Source organism: Diabrotica undecimpunctata, chromosome 5 (assembly GCF_040954645.1).
Source record: "Diabrotica undecimpunctata isolate CICGRU chromosome 5, icDiaUnde3, whole genome shotgun sequence".
Taxonomy (NCBI): domain Eukaryota; kingdom Metazoa; phylum Arthropoda; class Insecta; order Coleoptera; family Chrysomelidae; genus Diabrotica; species Diabrotica undecimpunctata.
The window spans coordinates 34,997,845-35,023,973 of NC_092807.1; the positions used below are offsets into that span (position 1 = coordinate 34,997,845).

At 32.8% G+C, this 26,129-nt stretch overlaps 1 protein-coding gene across 1 annotated transcript in view; it reads right to left on the reverse strand.

Annotated features, from left to right (window-relative positions):
* Nucleotides 1–26,129, reverse strand: part of bru3 (CUGBP Elav-like family member bruno 3) — a 540,316-nt gene that overhangs the window by 36,939 nt on the left and 477,248 nt on the right. Inside the window, exons 9-10 of the mRNA XM_072531874.1 lie at nucleotides 24,851–24,895; nucleotides 5,232–5,309 (exon numbers count right to left, since the gene is read on the reverse strand). Of these exons, the coding sequence (XP_072387975.1) occupies nucleotides 5,232–5,309; nucleotides 24,851–24,895 (123 nt within the window). The remainder of the gene's footprint in view (nucleotides 1–5,231; nucleotides 5,310–24,850; nucleotides 24,896–26,129) is intronic.

Consider the following 26,129-nt stretch of genomic DNA (forward strand, 5'->3'; position numbering starts at 1 on the left):
TCTTGAATAACAGTCAGTAACATTAAAAATTAAATTTGACATAAATTTATAATTAATTCTTTCACATTTCTAAGAACATCGAAATATATAGAACCTTCATCATGTATTTTTAACATTTTTCACTTTTAAAAATACTTGAAAAAGTTTCAACAAAAATACTTACCTTAAAACAACCACATGCAATCAAAACGTCCAAAACCAGATATTTAACACTTAGGCAACAATAAACTTGAAACACACGTGCAAAATGTTCTATATAAACATAAAATATATTAGCTTTTTATGTTTGGTTCAAGCAATTCTATCAAAAATATTGAAATATAATATCAGCAAGCGAAAATAAAACATGCAAATCTAACTACAACTTAGCTACTCTTAATTTTTAATACTTTTCCTAGAAAGCGAGTCTATTATTTTTAGTTTCTTTTTAAAATCATCTCTAACTCTATTTGGAGGAGCAAATAAATACTTAAAGAAAAAAATCTGTATTGGATACAATAACGCACTCGGAAAACTCCAACAGCATATACAAATGATGCTGAAAAACATATTTAGAACAAGAGAGATAGCTTTATTAGCCATAAATATTTGGCACAATCATATAAACCTCTTTAAAAACATCGTTTAAAGCCAAATGTGCTACCGAAATTATGTGATTTTGGATTAAAGAATAATTAGAGGGACAAATAAATTAAAGAAAATGTAACTAAGGATCTACGACAGGGACGTGTTGCTAGTACACATTTATCACAAAGGTAGAAAGTTTTACTAGCGAGTAAAGACAGATATTTAAAATCTACTTAGACACATACTCAAGTTATAATCTTATGTGATAGGAATAGAAACTAATACGATAGCGATAGATCTAAAAAAGATCTGGTATTATCTTCTTAACCAGGTGTGGCATTTTCCAGAGCGATGAAAATTATGAAGTTTCAAATTTGTTTATTACCAAAACCGTGACAAAAGATCATCAAATAACTAAAGAATCAGTGTATCGCTTTCAATAACAAGAATCTATTTCAGAGTTATAAAAGAAAAAATAGATACACTTGGACCATTATGGCGAAGAACAAGCCGGATTCCGAAAAGCCAGATCGTATCTAGATAATATACTCATCATAATACAAGACCTTTTTCGAAATGAGGAAAGCATACGATACGATAGCGTGCCGAGTAAACAACGATAGAAAGCACTGAGAAGACTGCACGTTAGACAGAAATGGGCGAATATAATACAAAGACTGTATAAAGAAATAAAGATGCAAATAAAGTTAGACAATGAAATAACAAAGACAATCACCGCAACAGAAGGCCCCAAACAGGGATGTGGTCTATCACTTACACTTTTTAATATATAGGTATATAGATCAGGCTTTCAAAATATGGTATAGAAAATGCGGAACACTGGGCATACCAGTACAAGGGAATGTATTAATTTTTCCACAAGACAGGGAAGACATGGAATATATGATAAAAAAATTAAAGGAATAATATGAGCTATGAGGACTCAAGATAAATATGTTTAAGACCGAATACTTATCTATTGGATCTGAGGTTGCAGATTTGAACTTTAGTTTATAAGAAGAGATTATTAAGACTTTTATTCTAAGTATTTAGGGTAAATAAAAAGATAGAGATGGTTCTTGTCTGAAAGATATAGAAATGAACATAGCAGGGGAAAAACAAGCGATGAAAGCACTCAATGCAGTAATATGAAACAACAATAAAAAAAGAAAACAAAAAAAGATCTTTCAGAGCATAGTGATGAATATTACCCTATATAGAGAGGAAGTATGGCCAATGATAACATCAATTAGAAATAAAATATGAACAGTTGAACTGGACTCTATGAGAAGATGTCTACAAATCACCAGAGAGGATAAAATAAGAACAGAGGAAATATGAAACACAATCGAAGTAAAATGCTCAATTACAAAAAAGGTGAAAAACAAAGCCCTGCAGTGGTACGGGTATGTATAAAGAATGCCAGACCACAGATGTCCGAAAAGAATATTGGACTTGGACCTGCCGGGAACAAGATGGGGAAGAAGACCTGCTCCAGGATGGAAAACATATATAGGAAATGATATGATAGATAGAGACTTCAGGGAATGTGACTGGGAAAATAAAGTGCTCTGGAGGACAAATACGATGAACTCATAATGGCAAAAGCCGAAGAAGACGAAATTTGTTTTTTATTACAGTCACTAAAAATACACAAACATTTCATGGAAAACCAAAATATAATTTTAAGTTCGACTAAAATACAGTTTTACAAATTGTGGAGTCAAAAATTTATTATAATATACAGGAAATCTTTAAAAAGCCTGAATAACTAAATATTAAAATAAACAGGTGATAACCACTTGACATTATGCTGACGACTTTGTACCTATATTCAGTAAAGAATATAAAAGCTACAATAAATAATTGAAGATTTGGATAATAAATCAATAACAATATGATCAAAGAAGAATTTTCAAAAATAAACAATGAAAACTCAACAAAGATATCAACTAACTGAATAAATTAACTTAAATACTATACTCACAAAGAAAATTATAATAGGAAAATAAAAAAAATAGATGAAACTAGCTTGCGTAGCATTTGGCAAAATCTTTCATGGATTAGATAAGATATATTTCTAGAAGAGAACAAATTATGAAGTAATGAAACAACGCATGGAAATAGAAAGTATGGTATGGATTATCATGTAGCCATAAGCAACAGATTCCAATTGCTGGGATAAGAATAGCATAATGTAGACACCGTAGCGAGTGGCATCACTTATAGAAGCAGCGAAGGGAACTGTTGGAAAAAAGAGGACGAACCCACAATGGAAATGGTTTGACAAGCAATGCGAGGAAATGCTGGAAATAAAAACTGACAAAAGATTGAAAATGCTTCAAAACCCTACAGATAAGAACAAAGCAGATTTTCACAGAACAAGAGCGCAGACAAGACGACTACTCAGAACTAAAAAGAGGAGCTATATAAAACAACAAATACGAAAAATGGACATAAGTGACGAGAGGAATCAGGTACGTAAATTCTTTAGGGACATGAAGATAGTACGACAAGGTGGACTGTTGAGGTAACACAAGCTATGAAAAATAAAGCAGGTAAACTAATAATAATAGAAACAGAAGAAATATATTCGGAATTTACTAAATACTGAAAGTCAGAGAAAGGAAACAGATATTACATTACATTCTCAAGATGTGAAAATACCAGAACCAACACTTTAAAAAGTAAAGAATTGTATTGTATAATAGGAAAATCAATAAAAAAAGAGGAAAAGGTTTACATAAAAAATTGTATGACATTATTCTGATATCATTATGGCAGAAAACAGAACAGAAAATGCCTAGGAAATGGAATAGAAACGTTATAATACATAAAAAGGGTAATAAAGAACAGTTTCAAAACTATAGAGGCATATCGCTTATTAACACAGCATATAAAGTTCTAAAATCAACAATAGATCAAATAGTTACGATCCAACAAATATTAGAAAAAAAACTGGGAATTCAACAATAGATCAAATATTTACGATCCAACAAATATAAGAAAAAAACTGGGAATTCAACCGAGATGTACATAAAATTTTCGTAGATTTCCAGCACGCATATGATTCGATAAACATAAGTAGACTATGGATTGGCTAATACCAAGAAAATTGGTGAAGCTAACTTAAATGTACGAGACAGACTCATATGTACAGGTGAAGATAGACTCCAGAACATCGATGCCATTTAGTATACCATCAGGACTTAGACATGGAGACTCCTTATCATCGTTGCTATTTAATTTGACCTTAGAATAAGTAATAAGTAGACCAAGAGTAGAAGACCAAGAGTTAGACAGAACATAACCATTAATGACCACAACTTCGATGTAATACAAGAGTTTAAATATCTGGGGACGCTAATCACAGATGACAACTACATTAGAAAAGAGGTCTCAGCAAGGATAGCTGCATTATACTACCTACCATCATTATTACGATCTAAGCTGCTATAAGACTCTATATTAGCTGGAAATAAATAAGCTGCTGCTATTTGAAAATAGGGTATCAGAATGATATTTGGACCACAAAGAGATGACAGGAGAGCGCCGCCATGCTAAATTGATGACACCGTATTGTACTGAAAACATCGTTAGTCAAAAATAATCTAAAACAAGATTATATATATATATATATATATATATATATATATATATATATATATATATATATATATATATATATATATATATATATGTATATATATATATATGTCTTATACAGTAAAAGAGTGTTTTTTAGCTGAAGACTTTGGGCTTAGATTCATAGGCAAAAAGTAAACACATGTAAAAAGAGTTTTCCTAATTCAAATACCTATTGAACTTCTATTGGATACCTATTGGACTGATCATTCACAGTGTGAAATAACAACAGAGATAAATAGGAATTGAGAAGGCGATGTGGTTTTAGCAAGATGAAGCCTATATTTACTAACAAGAACTTTTCACTGCCACTAAAAATTATGTTAAAATATGACCTATTCTCGATTACACTGTATGGGATACAAGCTAGGATTACGATAGAACACCTAATGAAAAAGTTATCTGCCATCGAAATGTTAATATATTGACAAATTCTCTGAATATATACTGGACAAATCACATTACTTATGGGAAATTCTTTTCAGGAATCGACAAGCAATAACTTATTACGTTTACAGTGAAGAAAAGAAAGCTGAAGTACCTTATTTATCTGATGAGAAATAATAAATATCTTCCATAGTAACTTATTCTTTAAGGAAAGACTACAAAACTAATCGAAAGGTCATGGAAAAGTTGGGTGAGTAAAGTTGTAGATGAGGCGCAAAACCTGCTAAACGTAACAAATGCGATGCGGGCGGTGAGTGTCCGAAATTACAAGACGTTAGGGTCCAAATAAGAAGAATTTGTATGACAGCAATCAAATAGATTGACAATTATCGCTTAAATCTTGAAAAAGACAAAATACTACATAAAACTTGGAATAAATTCAATTCACACGATTCACACAGAAATAAATTTAATAACAACGAAGTACATTACGTTTCTCTAAGATATCTTCAAATGAACAGTAACGTAAAGTCAACATACGTTAGTATTGCTCAGTTCTACTAAATCATAGCGCACAAACAACTTTTGGTTTGCAGATGTATATTAACTTTGTTGACACATTCTTATCTTACCTTCTCTTTGTGCAGGAGCAACTGCCGACATTGGTTGTGGGATAGCCTGTGGGAATTGACCATATACGGCGGGGTAAGCTGCCGACAAACATAAACAAATAACACAAAATACTTTTCCACTAATGCATTATCAAACATGCCTTAGGACTAACAATCGTTATAATTTTAGCTTATTATCTGCTGATACAATAAATATTATATCAGGTTATATTATGTCAGTTTATTAAGCTCAGATCTTAGATATAAAACCACAGGAAATACCTCTAACCACGTGATTGTGCGACGGAAGTGGCCATCTTTATTGGGCATATATTAAGTCACAATTAAGCTCCTTAGCCAACGATCGAGGACGGTGCAAGCAGACCTCACATGACAATAAAATAATAAAATGCCCAGTAAGTTTGCCATATAACTACATTGCTCTTATAATGTAAATTCTTTCCTTTGGTTTTATATTCTAAGACTTAGTACGTTTAGCAGGACTCATAAACGCCTGATGAAAATAAATTAGGTTATCTTGGTTCTAGATAAAGATAATTCACGCAATGTTAGCTTTGATATTGTAATTTTTTTCAAGAAAACCAACGAATTGACTGCTTTCAGATTTCATATTATGGTTAAATCGAACTGAAACACTGCTATGGTGAACAAGTATGTTCACGTTGCAGTTCATGGTAAAAAGAAGAAATAAATTTATTGTTTTTTCTTTTTGCATCTTCATTAACAGTTCTATTTTCACAAGAGTACGTCCCTTATGGGAAAATTCAAATTTGAGGAAAACTCTTGACTCTTACTAGATACTAGAAATAACAATAGTAAAGCAAACAGGTATTGCTCATCTGCTTCTTCTTTTTTTTTTCGAATTTTCACTAGTCAGAAGGAAAACTGGGAAATTTATAATTCATATCACTTAATATATCTGATACCTCACGTGCAAATGTACCAGCAGATAAAGAATATTAAGTTTATTTGTTATTTTTCATATTATTTTAAATAAACCAGCCATTATTTTGGCAGCTGGGAATCTTTCTTTACGCATGTAAGTGTGCGTTCATAACGAGGCGCCGATACTCGGTCGGACCATAGGATGGTATCATAGTATCATCGCCACGTAAAATAAATGCATTATTTTCATTTCACCGTCAAAGCGCAGCGCCCAGCCTCGAGCCAGGTATCGGACCATGGACTTGGACCATAGTATTCCAGCTTAGTATTTTTTCGATTCTCGTCCCTAGTACTCTACGATCGACACTACGAGGTGCCGACCACCGAGCCTCGCTGCGACCATCGTATCGATACCAGGTAAAATAAATGCATTTTATTTTAAATTCGAGCGTTCATTGTCAGTGCTATGCTCTATAATGCGATGGTCTCCGTAATGAACGCACCCTAAGGGTGCATAAATGAAAACTATTCTCGTATGTAAAATTTTTCGCTGTTCCATCATTCATTTATGGTCATTTAAGGACAACTAGTTCCATCGTAAAGTATGACTAAAAATACATTAAAAGTGCTATATAAAGTTTATAGCTTAAAATTTTAAGGCATAACTTTGAGTGCTTATAACTTTTACATGGTACTTATTTATCTAACAGATGCGCACAAGTAGAAAGTATAAACCTATTTTGACAATTTACTATTGAAATAAATGGAAGAAACGTTCTTTTTCATTGGGTTAACCAGCAATAAAAAAAATATCTTTTCGCCCTTGCAGAATCAACAAGCACGCACACGGCGGGCTAGTACGTATTGACATTACGAGTGTTTCGAGCGGTGTTTGAAATTTTAAAATAGCTGCTATTTAAAATTATAACTTGTAACAAAAAATTACAGCTCAAATTTCGGTTCTTTTATTTAGGGATGTTTTAGAATATGGCATATTTCAGGGAGTTCATAAACTCTTATGGTAATTTTGTTGTTTGGTATTTTGACCTTTGTGAAGTCGATTACGTGTTTGGTTGAAATGGCATGTTGTGCGAGGGCACAAGAGGATTTGGAACTCCTAATGTCGCTTTTGTTAACCTTTTGTCAATAGGTCAATGGAGTTTTGGTCTTCGAAAACAATTTTCCTACAGTTCTGGTGTTTTTTAAGGCAATTTTGACTGGTATGTTCTTGAAAAGTTTGGTAAGCTTATTAGTGATTTGTGGGAAGTATGGGAGAGAAGAATATTTTTGGCTCGTTCTGGGGTGAAAGAGGAATTGTTCATCTGTATGTTATTGCAAATAAACGCTAATTCTACACCATTGGGTGCGTCTGTAATAGAATGGCGGCAGCTTTTGGAAATATATATTTGTTGATGATAAAAATGACATAGTAGTTATTAATGAGAACGGATTTAAGAAGATTAAGAAACTCATCTTTGTGTATCGCATATGTCAACGAATGTTGACAACTCAAGCACTAAGGAATTGTACGAGGTTATATTTATATCTGTGCAGAGTGATAATTTAAGAAACGGTTGCTAGGCATTTCTTTTGTAACAGGTAGTGCCCAATATGATTTATATATAATAACGGATTTATTACGGCTGTCGCCGCTTCTCCGCCCCCAATTTCCATCTTTTTCTGTCATATGCAGTTGCCTCTTCTAAGTCTCTTGCCGCCATTGCTTCATCAATATCGTTGCGCCAACTTCTCCGTGGTCGTCCTCTCTTTCTTCTTTCAGGAGGGATCCATTTCAGTACTCTTCTAGGCCATCTGTACTCTGGCATTCTTTTAACATGTCCGAACCAGATTAATTGTTTTCTTTCTATGTCATCATTGATATTTCGCTCCATTTTCATTTCGTTTCTTATTTGTTCGTTTCTAACTCTCTCCAGCTTCGATCTACCGCAGCTTCGTCTCAGATAATCCATTTCTGTCGTCATAAGTTTGTTTCTATTAGCTTTGGTGATGTCCCATACTTCCGAACCGTAAAGTGTAATACTTTGGACTATACTACCGTAAATGTGTTTTTTGGTTTCTCGTCGAATGGTTTTTTGCCAGAGAAGAGAGTTTAAGGCACGGGTCGCTGCTCTGCCCTTGTTTATTCTTTCCCTGATTTCATCTGCGCTATTTCCCTTCTTGTTGAAAATATGATTTGAATATCTAAAAATTCTATTTGATGCTATTATCAACCTCAAATTCACATGTGAATTGGAGACAAACATAAAAGCTGTTGAAAACACTGTTAATGTGCGCAATCTCTTGTCGAGTGGTGTTGCTAGGATCAGATCGTCGAAATAAAGTTTCACAAAGAGAACCTGGAAATCTAACTTTTTGATACCCTTACTAATACCTATTACCTATACCTATTAACGATCCATTAGGCGACGGTACAAACAATTATTATGCTTTGAGGCAACTTGACGAGCAAAAGATGGCATTCGAACAGGTAGAGCAAAAACTGTTATAAATTACAATAAAACTTTAGATATAATGTAGTTTCGTTGAAGATTTACATACATCCTCACGCAGAGCTGACAAAACACATGATGTAGATCATTCCTCAGTCTTGCGTATATTACATAAGAATTTATATAAACTCTAAAAATCCAGTTGTTGCAAGCATTAAATGAAGGTGACTACGACTGTAGATTACAGTATAGTAAACTGAATAGAATTGTAACTGACGAGAACTTCGTTAACAAGATATGTTTTTCCGAAGGAGCAATATTTACTCTGTGTGGGAATGTAAATCGCCAAAATTTAAGATATTGATTGGGTACGTGAAAACCATACTTAATCACCACAAAAACTAAATGTATGGTCGGGTAGAGTGGAAACTTAGTTAATTGGAATATTTTTTACAGAAAATAATTTAACAAGCAATAATTATCAAATGCTTCTTAGAAATAAAAGTGTACCTGCCTTAAGAAGGAAATTTGGAATAAATTTTAATAAGATATGGTTTCAGTAAGAGGAATAGTCCAGTAAAATAAGGATGCAACCGCGGAATGAATAATAATAAGCTGAAAATTTGCATACGTCTTTATTTTGATGGTATAAAACTTACCTCAAAAGTCTCATATAATCACGTGTCCGCAACTTAAGATATTTAAGGTCAAAGGTCACGAAAATAAGTTTTCTGCAAATATCTCGTTTCCCTTACACTTTATGACATTTAAGGTGGTAAGAAAAATTGTAGAATGGAAAATTCTCTTCAATTTTTGTCTCAAGTACTTTTATGTACCTTCAACCCTTCTTAAGATAGAGCGCAAAGAGTGGGGAACCGCTTACCTGTGTATACGGTAACGCGAAGTCAGCCAGTAGGATTCAATAAATAATAAGTTATATAGTTAATTATTCACTTAAAATACTATTATTATCATTAAATTTTTATTATTTATTATTTAATAAAATATATTTATAGATATTAATTATAAAATATATATTTTTTATATAATATTTATTTTATTTTTAACAAACATACAATATTAAATGAAATATTTCAAATGAACTGTAATGATATTTTTACCAGCTGTATATACGATAAATTAAGATCAAGTGCAGAATTCAACAATAATCATTTTTATATTTAATTAAATACTGAAAAAATCATATTTATTATTTTTTTAAATTATATATTTATTTATTAATCCAATAATCGATTTATTAAAGTTACAAATATAATATATATTCTTTTATTATGTATGGTTAATATTTTTGTATTAATTTTCTTCTTCATCGTCTTCTTCTTCTTCTTCCTCTGACTGCTTAATATCGGATTCATCATCATCATTCTCGTTTATTAAAGTATCAGAATAAAAATATTCAAGAATATCAGGTGCATATTCACTTTCTTCATTGAAATCATCTGAGTTGATGAAGGGTTTAGACATGATTGTCCATTACACTGCCCACAAATTAAAGTACATTGCAATCCTGATTTCCTGCATCCGCAATTAGAACCACAACCTTTCTTGCAATTGCAAAATATTGTATTCAGCAGTTCTTCTGGTGCTAGCGGTAATAATGTTGTTATTGGTTCCAGAAATTCATTTTGCATTACCCAGCCGAATTCTTGGGGTTCTAAATCATTTCCCAACCAAATTTGGGTCTGATAATAGACACGAATGATATGCTGACGAGCTGCTGCACTTGAAGGTGGAAGACTTGATAACTGCACTGGTTTGTTGAGTCTTGTTGATTTGATGAACTGGGTGTATCGAAAAGAGTCTATATCGTCTTCTGATGTTGGAGCATTATATGCTGCTAAGAAAATACGTACTCCATTTTCAAATAATTCTTGTATTAACTTGTTACAAATAAAACACAAATCAGCCATTGCAATTAAAAATATTTACTCAAAATTATACGTCTGTCGATGCTAAGATGTCGTTTTCAACTGAACGATAAAATAAATTTTTTTCGGTAAAGAAATACTAACGCAGAGAAATAGCTCTACCCTACCATTCCCATCATCAAGTGAAATATCCCTCCACCGCTATTGTGCGTATATAGAAGTCCCAAACTCATTCGCCACGGTGTGTAGAAAGTCATATTAAAAAAAAACTGGTTAGGTCATATATAACAAAGGAGCATCTGCTACAGCTTCGCAGAAACAGCAACCGCCGTACAAGAGATTTGTATTTCGAGATATAATATTCGTAGTAATATGGACGAAAAGTATTTTATTTAATATTGTATGTTTGTTAAAAATAAAATAAATATTATATAAAAAATATATATTTTATAATTAATATCTATAAATATAGTTTATTAAATAATAAATAATAAAAATTTAATGATAATAATAGTATTTTAAGTGAATAATTAACTATATAACTTATTATTTATTGAATCCTACTGGCTGACTTCGCGTTACCGTATATACAGGTAAGCGGTCCCCCACTCTTTGCGCTCTATCTTAAGAAGGGTTGAAGGTACATAAAAGTACTTGGAACAAAAATTGAAGAGAATTTTCCATTCTACAATTTTTCTTACCACCTTAAATGTCATAAAGTGTAAGGAAAACGAGATATTTGCAGAAAACTCATTTTCGTGACCTTTGAGACCTTTAATATCTTAAGTCGCGGACACGTGATTATATGAGACTTTTGAGGTAAGTTTTATACCATCAAAATAAAGACGTATGCAAATTTTCAGCTTATTATCTTTCATTCCGAGGTTTGCCCCCTTTTTTGCCTTATTTTACTGGATTAGAAGCTCTGGCTCATTTTGGTGTATATGTTCGGCATTGTTTAATTCAAACATTTTTCGGATGATGGATTGTTAGATTAGGTAGTATTAAATGGCCTCCTCGTGCACCTAATTTGAATCCTAAAGATTATTTTATTGAGGATACTTGAAAAGTAGAATTTATAAAACTAAACCAGCAAGTTTAAAAATTATCGATGAATCCATATCATAAAATCAAAAGTATTGTATAGGGTTGAACTAGTATTGAAGTGGCGATTTCAATAAAGGTACAATATGCAGGGGGTACTGTATTTAAAGAGCCAAAGTGACTAATAATATTAGAAAAATGGTAAATCTGGCAACGTTACAAACATTAAATTTCAAATCTTCATATTGCAAAATAAGTGTATCCCTATTTTTGTATAATTCGGACCATCAATAAAAGAGAGCCGTATTTCCAGACTTGTGTTGCACTCTGTGTATCACAAACAAGCGAAACATTTGGTAGATTTTATGTTAAAAACATATTGTCATATATTTTAAATTTTTATTTTCGTAGCTCTAATATACAGGGTGTAACAAAAAGGTGGGTCGTAAGTTAAATCACGTATTCTGGGACCAAAAATAGTTCGATTGAACCTAACTTAGCTTAGGATAAATGCGCACACAAGTTGCAGCTCTTTAAAGTTACAAAATGAAAATCGATTTTTTCCAATATATCGAAAACTGTTAGAGAGTTTATTTTGAAAATAGACATGTGGCTTTCTTATGGCAGGAATATCTAAAAAAATAACAGTGAATTTTGTACGCTCCATAAAAATTTTATGGGGGGTTTTGTTCCCTTAAACATCCCAAATGTTTGTATACATTCTAATTTAATTATTATCGTGGTACCATTAGTTAAACACATTTATAAAAGTTTTTTGCCTCCTAGTACTTTTTCGATAAGCCAGTTTTTATCGAGATGGGGCTACTTTTTTATAATGTTTTAAAAATTCTCTAGTCGGCTGTATAACACTTGTTGCTATGGTTACTATGTATTAAATAGTAGCATCAACAATACATATTGTCAGTAATAAATAAATATTCCAGCTATTGTGCATTTAAGATTATTCTAAATTTTCTATTACAATGGTGTACATGTTTTCAAAAATGGCAGACATGCATTTAATTCTGGGTAAGTTTAAGCAGGTTATATTAGGGTTTTAGATAATTATTGGTAATTTGGTAATTACAGGTGAATGCCAAGGAAATAGTGCAGCAGCTACAAGGTGTTATGCAGAACAATTTTCTAATCGAAATACACCAGGCAGACGATTGTTTCCTTCCATCGACCGTCGTTTACGAGAGACAGGCACAATGCGACCGCTACTTGTTAGTAATAATAATGGTCGACCAAAAGTATATACAAACACATAATAATTTGAAGAAGATACATAGGATACATAGGTACATCGTAATGTTAAATTATATTATTCACTTTTTTAATCAGATGTACTGTCGTCGTCACTAGAATCATTTAAATCAATCCTTAGTTCTTCAGTAATTACATCTATGCGACGTTCACTTTCCAAATACTTGTCTTCAACCTTGACAACATGTTCCCACACTTTCTTCCAGTTATCTACCAGTTTGTTTTGCAACTTCATTTTTTATTTGCGCCCAAATTATTTCTATAGGGTACAAGTCTGGATGATATGGCGGAAGTTTTAAAGAAACATGTCCACATTCTTGCAACACTTTATCAAATTTATATTGAATATGATCTTATTTGTATCGATTGATGATTTCATACAATTGCGGTTTTAGTATTGACGTTACAAATGGCAATTTTTTTCTGTAAACCAAGATATGATATCCATTTTATTAGAATTACTGGTGGGTGCTTTATTAATTTGTACAATATCATATGACGCATTATCAGTAACAACAACAGATATCACCTGTTTTAGCTCCCAACTTAAAAATCAAAAGGGCATTCTGTATGTAACCCATCTCCCCACCACCATATACGATAACCAACCTACTTCCTTTTGAAATGTTTTTGAACAATCCTTTGCCACTGTCATCTGTTTGGCGTAGTGTGTCCTGCATGTACATAGGTTTCATCAACATATACAATTGACTTAATGTCGCTTCTGTAATATTTAATTCTGTCCAAATATTTAATGCGTAGAGCACGAATATTATTCCGTTCAATTAATAAACGTCGATTATCTTTCGTTTTCTTCCATTTAAATCTCAAATCTTTCACAATTCTGTATAGAGAACTCACACTTCTAGTCCACTCGTACACCTCTTCAAGCCCTTTCTGCAAAAGCTTCAATGATACACGACAACGTTCAGACCCATGAAAACGAGGAATGGTATTTCTAATGAACTGTTTGTCATACTCCCTCAAGTCTGTCACCGTTGCATTCCTTTTAGCAATTGTTGTAGCTGGAAATTTTAGTATATTATTTGACTCTGCGTTTGTTAACATACTTGTTGAATGATCCTTTCTACTGTACGAAAAGATACTGAAGTAGCTTCACTCACACGTTGTTTAATACTGGTTCGATTATCTTCAGGAAATGGTATTTGCATATATTTAAATACATTGTAAACTATTCCTTTGGATTCTGGTGTCAATCTGATCTGTTTATTCGTACTACACTTAACCATCTCAATTTTACAAAATAGTTCTAATACGCGTGGTAGCATCTTTCTTGTTGAGACTCGACAACATAATGAGACAGTTCTTTGTATATCCTTAACGAGTCGTTAAGGAGTCATTAATATTGACTTTATAATTATGGTTTTAAGGTTACTGATACTAAATTAGAATTAACTTTTACCAAACTTTATAAAGTATCAATTATTAAAGATGGTATTATAAAAAACAAAAAGTTTGGTATCTATAAAACAATCTGTGTACAATTAAACTTCATTTATTATTTAAGTGAGTAATAATTTTGTAATTATTGCGATTACAAATAATTTAATTTGTTTAATATTGCAATGCCATTGCATGGGTCTGATCATACATATTCTATTGTGCGCGCCATTAACTATTTCGTTTAAATGCGTAGGCGCAAAATTTCGGGCCAATGCTTTTTAAATGCATTCGTTTTTTTCGAATAGTGAGAAAACTATCAAATATTTTTACAAAATTTAAACGCAGAATGAAAGATTACGTTATTACCGAGGGCCGAAAGTCCTTTAGAATAAACAAAAAAAATTTTTGAATGAGATATTAGAAATTAAAAATCGCACTAAATTTTCTCTTATTTTTCACCCCTTCAACTTATTAAAATAAACATTAGAGGAGTTTTCAAGGACTTTCGGCCCTCAGTAATAATGTATTCTTTCATTTTGCGTTTAAATTTTTAAAAAATACTTATTAGTTTTCTCAAAATTAGAAAAAAAAGAATGCATTTAAAAAGCATTGGCCCGAAATTTTGAGCCTACGCTCTTAAGGGCTCGCCACGCGATTTAAAATAAGCTTTACCACAATAACAATTTCATTCGAACATATACAAATATTTGGGAGGGTTTAAGGGATATTTTAAGGGATGTACAAATTTCACTGTTATTTTTTAAAGATATTTCTGCCATAAGAAAACCACTTTATTTTCAATATAAAATCTCTATCAGTTTTTGATATATTGGAAAAATCGATTTTCATTTTTTAACTTCAAAAGCTGTAACTTTTTTTATGTGCACATATGTACTAAGGTAAGTTAGGTTCAATCGAACTATTTTTGGTCCCAGAATATGCGATTGATTTTATGACCTACCTTTTTGTTACACCCTGTATAAATTAGAGCAGACCTTGTCTGTATGAAGTTGTTTCGTATGTTCAAAAAGCATGTAAAATAAGATAAAAAAGTATTTACCTTTTAACACAATACGTCAACATTGTTCTAGCTTGTCAAATATATACAAAGGACACACTTAAGTTGATTGTTTACTTTGTTCTCTCAAATCAATCTCATTATTTTGTATCTCGTTATATTCCTTACCAAACAGTTTTTTATTTCCTGTCAGAAAAAGCCTCAATATAACATTTTAGGGAAAATCAGTTTTTTATGAAAACCGTGAATATTATCTACAGCTCAATTTGGGTATAATTTATATGTATTTGTATTGATCTTTTTTTATTAAAAGCAGAAATGGCTGGTATACTATAAACATCAATTATTATTTTTCAAATTGATCACACCTGTCACATTTATATGTAAAAAAGGTCATTATTACATTATTTAGTATTCAATCAAATCATACTCTAATAACGTACCAACCGTACGCGTAATATTTATTTTTATTATCAGAACTTGATAAATTATTTATGTATTGCTTTGTGTAAGACTGTTGATCAATAACGAAATACATAAAAACGTAAATTAGTGATGTAGCATGCAATCATATATATTCATTGTCATAAACATATATTGTAAGAACCTGGAGAATGATTAGATGACGTCAGCAAATGGTCCCGTAATTATATAGCTGCATTAATGTCATTGGAAAATAATGCATATTTTTATATAATGGAAATTGCTGGATAACAAAAACGGGTTAATAATAAATAGAGCTCTTCATATTTCTGTATTATGTTCACCAATATTATTTAGTATTTATACTAAGGGAAGTTGTTAGACGTCTTTATAGAAAATTCTATATATTTGTCGCTAAATTGTGTATTTTCAATTTATTATAGAGAGCTCTATTATACGCGTGTTTTATTATCGTATTAAAACATTTTTCGTTTTATTTCTGGTTCTGTGAACGTTTTTGCCTTAAAAATTTCTATTTAATACTTTTTCTTCATCATAAAACCACCTAGTAATTTCTAATGGTATATAGCAGCGGTTCTCAATGTTTTATCACTGGCGCCCCCTTTGAACACTGAAGAAAGCTCACGCCTCCCCTCCAGTCAATAATTGGTTGGTTCAAGTTAGAACAGTGAAATTGTGAAACTGACGATACTAACTGTACGTTAGCAAAAGCTGGGATGCAAAATAAAAATCCAGATATATTTAAATACGAAAGTTTGTTCATTAATTTATTTGAGAAAAAGAATAATCAAAAAATCAAATACGCATATAAAGTTGAAAGTCTTATATGAGTGTTTTTGCACTTTCAATGAGAGGGTTGGTATTGTCTGTTTTTGACAAGTTTTTCGATATTCGGTTGAAACTGTGTCAGAGCACACCTCAAGTCACTTTTAACGTCCAGCCTTGAACGGTATTTTGATTTTATATACGCCAATGCAAAAACAGATTCGCAAAGATATGTGGATGAAAACTGGACTAATAACTTCGCAGATACTAAAGCCACTTCTGGGTAAACAGGAAAGTAGGTTAACTAAAATTCTTCCAAATCCATGTTTTGCAAAAGCTGCTTTTGCTTGTGAATCACATTTTAGGTCAATTGACTGCTCTTGAAGGAAAACTGGAAGAATGTCAACTTCGATATGAAAAGGATCCCTTGTCAACTTAAAATTCCAGTTTTCCGAGCTAACATCTGGAAAGTACTTTCGAATTTGATTTTTCAGTTCTTCTAAATGCCGTGATATAAAGTATTTCAAATCCGAAACTAGATGTAGTGGAAGGGTTTGAATATCATCGAGGAGGTCGTTCAGTTTAGGAAAAGAATAAAAGTTTGGCTTGGAACTGTGAAGGCGGCGTTTCCAAAGCGATATTTTTCTATAAACCCCTTAATTGCATCATAAGTATTTAAGAGGTTTTTACGGCCTTGAAGTTTCAGATTCAGGACATTAAGTGTCTCAAAAAGTCAGAAAAATTAAAAAAGTAAAAGATATTTTTATCATCTGTAAATCTTCTGTTAAGAACTTCTTGTTTTGAAGTCATTAACAAAATTTCAATTTTGCAATCTTGCACGCATATTTCCTTTGGATAACCACCGGACTTCTGTGTGAAACAGGACGGTTTCCTGATCAATATTCAGTTCTTGACATAATGTCTGAAAGAGCCTAGTGTTTAATGCGCTGGATTTGATGTGGTTCTAACGGTGATGTAACTATTTTAATTACTAAGTTTAATGTGACGTTGAGAGGTTCAGGTAAAGTCTGACTAGCTAAAGTTTGTCTGTGAATAAGGCAGTGAGAACCAATTATCCTAGGGTTCTTCTTTTTTGCCAATTCCATAAATCCAAATCGACATCCTTCGTGGCTTGGGCCCCATCAGTACATATGCCAATTACTTTCTCCCATGGAAGTTTATTGATTACTAAAAAATGTTTAAGAGCAGAAAATATGTCAATGGCTTTAGTTGTTGTTACAAGAGATGTCGAAAACAATATTTCCTCCAGGAACCGTTTTCTGTCAATAAAAATCGACAGTAAAACAACAACTGTGCATGCTTTGAAATATCAGTTGTTTCGTCACACTGCAAAGAAAAAAACGGTGAACTTTTTAATTTTTGCAATAGTTGATTTTTCAAATCCAGAGCCATCAATTTTACGGTTTATTGTGTCGTTTAAGAGAGAAATTTTTTCTACTTTCTTACAACTGTCTTCACTAAGTACGGTACTACAAGCAGTAAGTAAACAAGGTTTAATTAGTTACTCACCAATAGTATGTGGTTTCTTGTCTTTAACTATCAAAAGTGCTATTTTTTATGATGCTTCCATAGCTTTCTCATTTTCAACACGAAAATTTGCAGTAGAGTCAAGTTTCATACGTTTTGGGCTGCTTTTTTTGGCAATAAAAGAATGGTTTGTAAGTAGATGCCGTTCCAAACGTCCAGGGCGCATTGCATCATTACTAAGAACAGTTGTTAGCAGCTGTTCATTGAGCCTACTTATAAGCATTTGCCATACAAAATATTAAAGTTATTATAAATGTTTATGAGCTGAAAAGTCAGCTTTCTTTCAAACTAGTTTTTAATAAGAAATTTAATAAAATGTTGAAGATTTTTAATATTCCTAGTACCATCGTAAAGTTACTGTTTAGGCAAGTACCGTTGTGTTAATATTTGGTCGATATTGTTGATATTTAGCACGCATATTTAGATAATTCATTAATTGCCATACTTCCAAGTAGCTATATTACGTGTGGTTATGCAAAAAACATAATTATTAACAATACAAATTGTTACTAACAGGCTATTCAATAAATTTTAAAGCTATAAACCTTTAGAACAAACAGGTTTCCTAAAAGAATATAGCACTATAGAACAGATTCAGAACGCCAGAACAAGTAGCCTTTGTTCACTATCACAAGGCCTTAGATTCCGTTTAACTGTGGGCCGTATTTAAACCAATGTATAACCCAAGGATATATGCAAGATATATGAACCTGTTAAAACATATATACGGAAACGCAATGTTAGAATGCGGAGAACACGTGATTGAGACAAGGCGATACAATTTCTCCACAGTTATTCACATTATCTCCAGAGAAATTTTGTGAAAATATGTCCAATAAAATTAACCAACAACCCGATTACATAAAAACAATTTGTTTTAGTGACAAAAGTATTTTTTCTCTCAACGGAAATGTTAACACACACAACGTGAGGTATTGAAGTGACACAAATCCTTATGTCTTTCGTAACACACATACTCAATTTCCAAAAAAAAAAATGTTTGGGCAGGTATTTTGAGAAACCACATAGTTGGGCCTGTTTCCCTCAATACCAACTTAATCGGTGAAGTGTATCTGGAGATGTTACAAAATGCAATTGAACCGTTAATACTTGAAATTCTGGAGGATAATCCAGATGAATTCGGCAACTTGGAAATAACGTTTCAACAAGATGGTGCTCCTGCACACCATTATGGTACAGTAAGACGTTATCTAGATGAGGAATATTGTGGTAAATGGATTTGATGACGAGGTACGATAGAATGGCCAGCTCGGTCACCGGACCTGACACCATTAGATTTTTTTCTGTGAGGATACTCGAAATCTAAAGTTTACGATACAGCACCCGACAATATTGACAATTTGGAACAACTGACACATTTGAACGAGTAAGGCAAGAGTTTAGAAATAGGATGCATTACTGTCAGGAAGTAGATGGATCACATTTTGAATACTTACTATAAGAACCGGTTGTTAAATATTTATTAATTAAATGAGAAGCTACAATTTTTGTATTTATCTATTTATTTATCAAAATGAGCTTAAACTCAAACAAAATTATTATGACTGAATAGGTATTTTCAGTACCTGTCAAACGAGGTATCAGTTGCCATAAGGTCCCATTTAAAATTATCTATCAGAGTGGCGCTGTAACGTCATCTGTCACTATTACGTCACATGTTATGACTAGTTGAGAAGCCTACGTCTGTTTATTCTTTTTTTTTTAGAGTGCCGTCTCCCTACGGAGGTTGGCAATCATAATGGCTATTTTTATTTTTGAACTTGCTGCTCTAAACAAACCAATCGATCTGCATTGATACCACTTACGTAGATTCTTCAACCATGAGTTCTGTCTTTGGCCAACAAATCTTCTTTCTTGAATCTTTTCCTGTAGGTATTATGAGTCTTAAAATTTCATATTTTCTGATTTGTATAGTGGTGATTAGTTCTGTTTCTTTACCAACCCTCTCCAGTACTTCTTTATTTGTAATTCTATCAGTCCATGATATTTTTAATACTCTGCGGTAAAACCAGAGTTCGAAAGCCTCGATTCTTTTTAAATTGCATTTTTTTAATGTCCAAGTCTCAGCTCCATATAATAATATTGAAAATATATAACAGCGAATGGTACGAAGTCTGATCTCCAAATTTAGATTTTTGCGCGTTAGGAGTGGCTTCATTCGTATAAATGCCGATCTGGCAATCTCTAGTCGGCTGTTTATTTCTGCAGTATGATCATTGTCTGCTTATTACCTCCCTCCAAATTTTACTATTATAACAATAACCGTTCAAAAGATACGAGGGGGGTAACGGACTGTTGACTAGCACTGTATATATTAAACCATACAAACAGAGCTACATCTCGCAATGTCTAGATGAGTCAGAAAGTTTGTGTGACATACTTCAGCGTACTAGGTAACTTAGGTCTGTATAATAAATAGTAAGCGTTTCAAGGCTCTGAATAATATTTATATTTTTATCTAGACATATTTTATAATTTAAAACTTTTATATTCTCATACTAACATATTATTAAAATTTTCCATAATGTTTACCAATACTCCTGGATTATTCCAGCTGTTTGCCATATATACATTATACATTAAACAAAAGTAGCTAATGGCAGCGCCCATTTGTTTGTTTGTTTAACCTACATACCCGTACATACTCTACTAAAAAACATGTAAAATTTGGTTACGTATAAATCGTTGTTTATGATAAATTCGGTTTAAAACATAATAATTAAATGATTCTTTAATGTACTCAAATTTTATGTGACACATCTAAATTTTTCATGAACATCTAGATAACAATATTCTTATGGCTTTACTATTACCTGATTGAATATTATATAGTTTACTTAAAAATATCAATAGTTTAATTGTTATAAGTTATCAAAGAGTTATTTTGATCAAGTTAGTTGACATGATTATTAACTTTTATAACCAGTCAGTCAAAATAATTCATTTTTAAGTATAAACCATGTAATTTTTACTTGTGACATAGATTATCTGAAATTTTCGTACTATTTTTTTAAAATATTCTTCCAGACTGTAATACTTAGTCTTAATATTTATTAGTCCATGCAGAAGTAAATAAAACTGTTATGTGTGATTTTTATTAATATTAAACTTGAAAACACCCCTTCTGCTACTTATTTACAATCCTTTATTTTTTTTTCCAGAGTTGTGTGGATGTCGCAACTGTTTATAAACCTTTATAAAACATTGACAGACTTTTTGTTAGTTAATATTTTCCCCTTATATTAAGCCAAGATTCCCCGTACAAAAACACAGACACCATAGAACAATAAACGGTTGTAATACATTGTTACAGACAAAAGACTGTTCTTTCATACATTGTATGTTAACCAAGAATGATAGAAAAATGAATGGCTTTCGTTAAAAGTGCAGATAGCTGGGTAATTATCGCCCACACCGAGCGTCAACTTGTACAATACAACTCTTGACCCAACGGCTGTATCACTTAATTACAGACAGTCGGTCTATCCAGTAGGGGTGGAGGCTGCTCAGTGAGTTAAAAACAGTCGTTCCAGTCAGTAGGTGTGGAGGTTGCTCAGTCAACAGAGACGTGTGTTAAAGAATTATTATAATAATTAAACGTTGTGTTTGATAAAATCATTATATTTCGTTTTATTGTATTTAAGTAGCAATCAGCTGTTAAAGCCAAGCTTGTTCTTTCTTGTATCATATTTTAGCATACCTACTCAAAATTTCTATTGTAGAAATTTTGATAGGCGGTTTAGTTTGTGTGATATAGATATCCACAATTATTCTCAGAATGTTTAGTAATCTCAAACAGCTGTGTTTTCCTTACGAATATTCTTTTACCTTTCGTAAACTCATTTCAATTATTATATATATATTATTATTATATTATATTATATATCAAATATTTGTCTTTTGCTTTTACTTATTTTTAAATAGAGTTTTATATAGTCTACTCTTTATTTTTTTTATGATAATATACATATCATGCATTAGGGAGAAACCAGCGAGTTCTAGATTGAACATATATAATCTCCCTTTCGGATGGCTTTACATGTTATATAAAGGTCATCGTACATGCAAAAAGCAACAGTGGGCACTATGTGTCTACTTAAGATTGGCCACTCACAAAAAGGTATAACTGACAGGTACGTCACGGGGTCACATTCTTCATGTTTACCTGTCAAGATTGTCAGTTCCGCATGGATTCTTCAGAAGATGATTTGACCTTTTTTTTTTTATTTTGTGTAATTTTTGCGAAAAAAACAGACGAAAGAAACGCAAATAATGGTGTAAGGATTAGTGAAGAAATAAATTTACCCATATCAAACGCGTGCTAGCGAACGTGTGCTAGAGACCGTGCACAAAGAGCGAGCATTGATCAACATCATCAAAATGAGAAAGGTCCAATACTTCGGTCATATAATGAGAGGACCTAAATATCTCTTACTCCGGTTAATCATTCAGGGCAAAATTGAAGGAAAACGTTGGGTCGGAAGAAAACAACTGTCCTGGCTGCGTAACATTAGACAATAGACAGGTCGAACGGTCGATGAACTGTTTCATCTAGCTGCCGACCGAGAATCATTTCATCAGCTTGTCAATATGACGATAGCCAACGCTTGAATACAAGCACGGCACACAAAGAAGAAGATATCAATCTCATGAATAAATTAAGACATCAACCATCTGATTATAACAGTTTTCTGCACCTGATCGAATTAGTGTACAACTAGTTGGTATCTCCCTTGATTGAGAAGAAGTATACAGACATGAGAGCAGCTATGTTCCCACACGAAAAACTGACGTGGTTTCGTTTACGTCAGGCTCTCTTTTCTCTAATTGATTCACTAATAATTTTCTGTATACAGAATTTCCCTTATCTCCTGTGTACTATGACAGTCTTTATCTTTTACTTTCCACAAGCCAGGTTCACTTTTATAACTTTTAATGAAATCTCCAAGAACTTCATTATTTCGTTGCGCCATTTTTTAATATGTATCTATATTAATTGTTTTAGTTGATAAAAAAAACTTAACGAACACAACAGTAAACTAACTCAAAATTACAAAGCTTTAACCTAAAAATGTACACTATCCACATCAAAGGATGGTTAATAAGTGGGACCTGTTCAGATACACCTGATGAACTGACTACGCAACATGAAGTCTACTCACCCGGTAGGCAGAACGAATTTTCATCAGTTCTTAGGTCGCCTTCATGTTGTATGAGAGGCTAGATATTTCCGCCACACACTATGAGGTACACCTGACACGCTTAAATATTCAGGCATACCTGTCAGGTGTAAATGATAGTGACCGGCCTTACCGAACTTAACGGCGCTATTTAACTAACTGTGTCCAGCTTTATTTAATTTTTAACTTTTTTTTTTTGCTCTATATTTTCTTAACATAACATTGTTATTTTCTTCTTTCGTTTCTAATCATATTTTATCTTTCTATTCATCAAATTTTGACTTGTTACTGACAGCTCTAGAAATATCTCGTTTATCTTTATCTTTATTCTGTGCGAATATTACTATTTTGCATGGGTAAGCTGATGATGTATGGTAGAAATAAAGATATTCCTAACATCGTCCTTTAGCTTCTAGTAAGCTTGGATTTCAACTTCAACATAAGACTTCAACGCTGGTATATTATGTCAAAATAATTCTCAGGTATAACCAAACGTTTCTTTTCAATTTTAGTATTCATGAGTCCTTCCTGATGACTAGAAAACCACGAAATACGTATAGGGGAATGGCGATATTCGAATTGGCTTCGTTCAATTCGTTTCTCCACTATCTTCGTGATCTACTTCCACTTTTTGTTTCAATTAGACTTCATTCCGAGATTTTTAGTATCCAATCATCTGCTCGTATATTGTGTCCATACCAAATTAAAAGTTTTTCTTGTATGTAATTCAGTATATCTTGTTCCTATCCTTTGTTTTGTCCCTTTATTTTTATATATGGAGTCTCTTTAACCTACAGATTTCCATCAAGAAATCCATTTCGGTTGATTCAACATCCTTGGTGTTGTAGGGAACACCCTGTATTATATTTCATATTCGAAATGTTTTTTACTTCCTCATCACAACAACATAAAGTTTTGCATTTACAAAGTTATAAACAATTTTCTATGAAAATCGTAACAAGTTCACCACCCTCTATAATTAAAACGAAGCCCAATAACAACAGTAACAATTTTCAAAAATGATTGATATTGCTAATTTTCTTAATATCGAATTTAGGGTGAGTAAACAGTAAGTACATGTTTTTCTCAGTAATTTTAAATAGAACACCCCGTGTTTTATGTCATTATTGAAAAGTTCCATTACCATACTTCAATTTTTATTTAATATTCCCTATGTCTAAATTTAGTAGTTTTTGAGATATTTTCATTTGTCAAAGCAGATTATTAATTAGGTATCTAAATTTTTACAAATTTTAGGTAAGCCATGACTGAAATATATAAAACTGACAGTTCACCATTATTGAATATTAATCCGGTAATAAATGTAGAACATTGATCAACGAGTTTGATTCTATTTTTTTTTTGTTTCCTAGGGAGATATTTCTTTGAAAATATTTTCTGGGACTATTTTGACCAGCTACCAAATACAATAAGTCTAGGCTGCATATCTTAAATTATATATTTATTAAATTTTTGTCCGTAATATATTAAAACTAAGTTTAATTTTTTTAAACAGTAACCAATTATTTATCTCTGCATTTTTAAGAAATATATGAAATGTGTCGAGTGATCTTAAAAAAATGTAATTAGTCCAAAGCAACAAAAACAGACAACATCGTTGAATAACATTTAAACATTTAGATAGGACACAAGCTACATATTAATACATAAATATACAGTTTAGAGACAACAATTATATACATACCAGTTGCTTCATGAGAGAAATATGTAACGGAATTTGGGTTTTGGTCTAAAAGAAAAATTCAGTGTTAACACCATAGTATCTTAGTTTCATTTGATTCAATAAAAAAATACACATATATACACAAAATTTAAGAAAAGTTTTCACAAAGAACGATACATATCAAACGAATCAAACCTGTGGAATATGTACGACCATGGGAAAAGTGTGCACCAGGAACCAAATAAACAACTGCGGATCAACTGAGAACATGACATAGCAGCTGCAGCTATGGAATTAACAGTAAATTTGTTAATTAAATAGGACATACATGCATACCTACACCATTAAAAATTAACGGCAAATTAACGGAAAGCAGTACTACCACCAAAACAGCAAGTAGTGATATGTATTCTGCATCTATTGTGCTCTCCAATCCCGAGCTGTAAAACTTTGCGAATGCATGGCACGAAAAAAAGATTTTTTACTTGATACTTAAGAGAGTAGGGTGCTCTGGGAGATTATAGCCTTGTTCCCACTCATAGCATTAAAATGCAGACAAGACAAATATATGGCCCATAAGAGAACTCAAAAAATGAGTGATTTTTGAGTGAACCCACAAATAAATATGTAGACGGCAACTACATTGCAAAGCGTTTGTGCTCTCCAATTAAAGAACTGGCAGGACCCTGGTCTACCTGGCCTTTCGGCTAAACGACCGTTAATGAATCCACTGCCCCTACGAGTCCGACACCAAAATGAAGGTGCCACGCTACGTATACCAGAAACGTTTCGTGGGGCTTCACCTTCCCCGTAGTACCTGTGTTGCGATTACCTCACCTACCCGTTATCCCACCTACGGGCGGATAGGCGAAGCAGGCAGAGGAATTTTCACCTCGCACGTAGACAGGTCGCCGCCGAGGATCTCTCCTCTACCACTCTTGAATCTCCTGACGGGTACGTGCCGGGGCACCCACACCACGCTTGACACAAGGCCAAGAAAGGCGTGTACGGGCTCAGATCGTTCAACCTCGAGAGGTTCTCTTGGAATGAGAGTAGAGTGGTCCCACGAGAGTCTCGTCTCAGATACTAGGAATGTAGACCGGTGACCGTGTCGTCTAAACGACCGTGTGCGTTTCTACTAACCCGACACCTCAAGCGACGGCTCTCCACCTCTCGATTCCTACCCAATAGTCGCCTCTTACGACAGGCAGGGCCTTCTGACCTCGGCCGTATTCTTATCCGTATTCGCGAGCCGAACGGAGAGACGACAACTACAGCAGGGGCAACTCCGGTCGAAGAC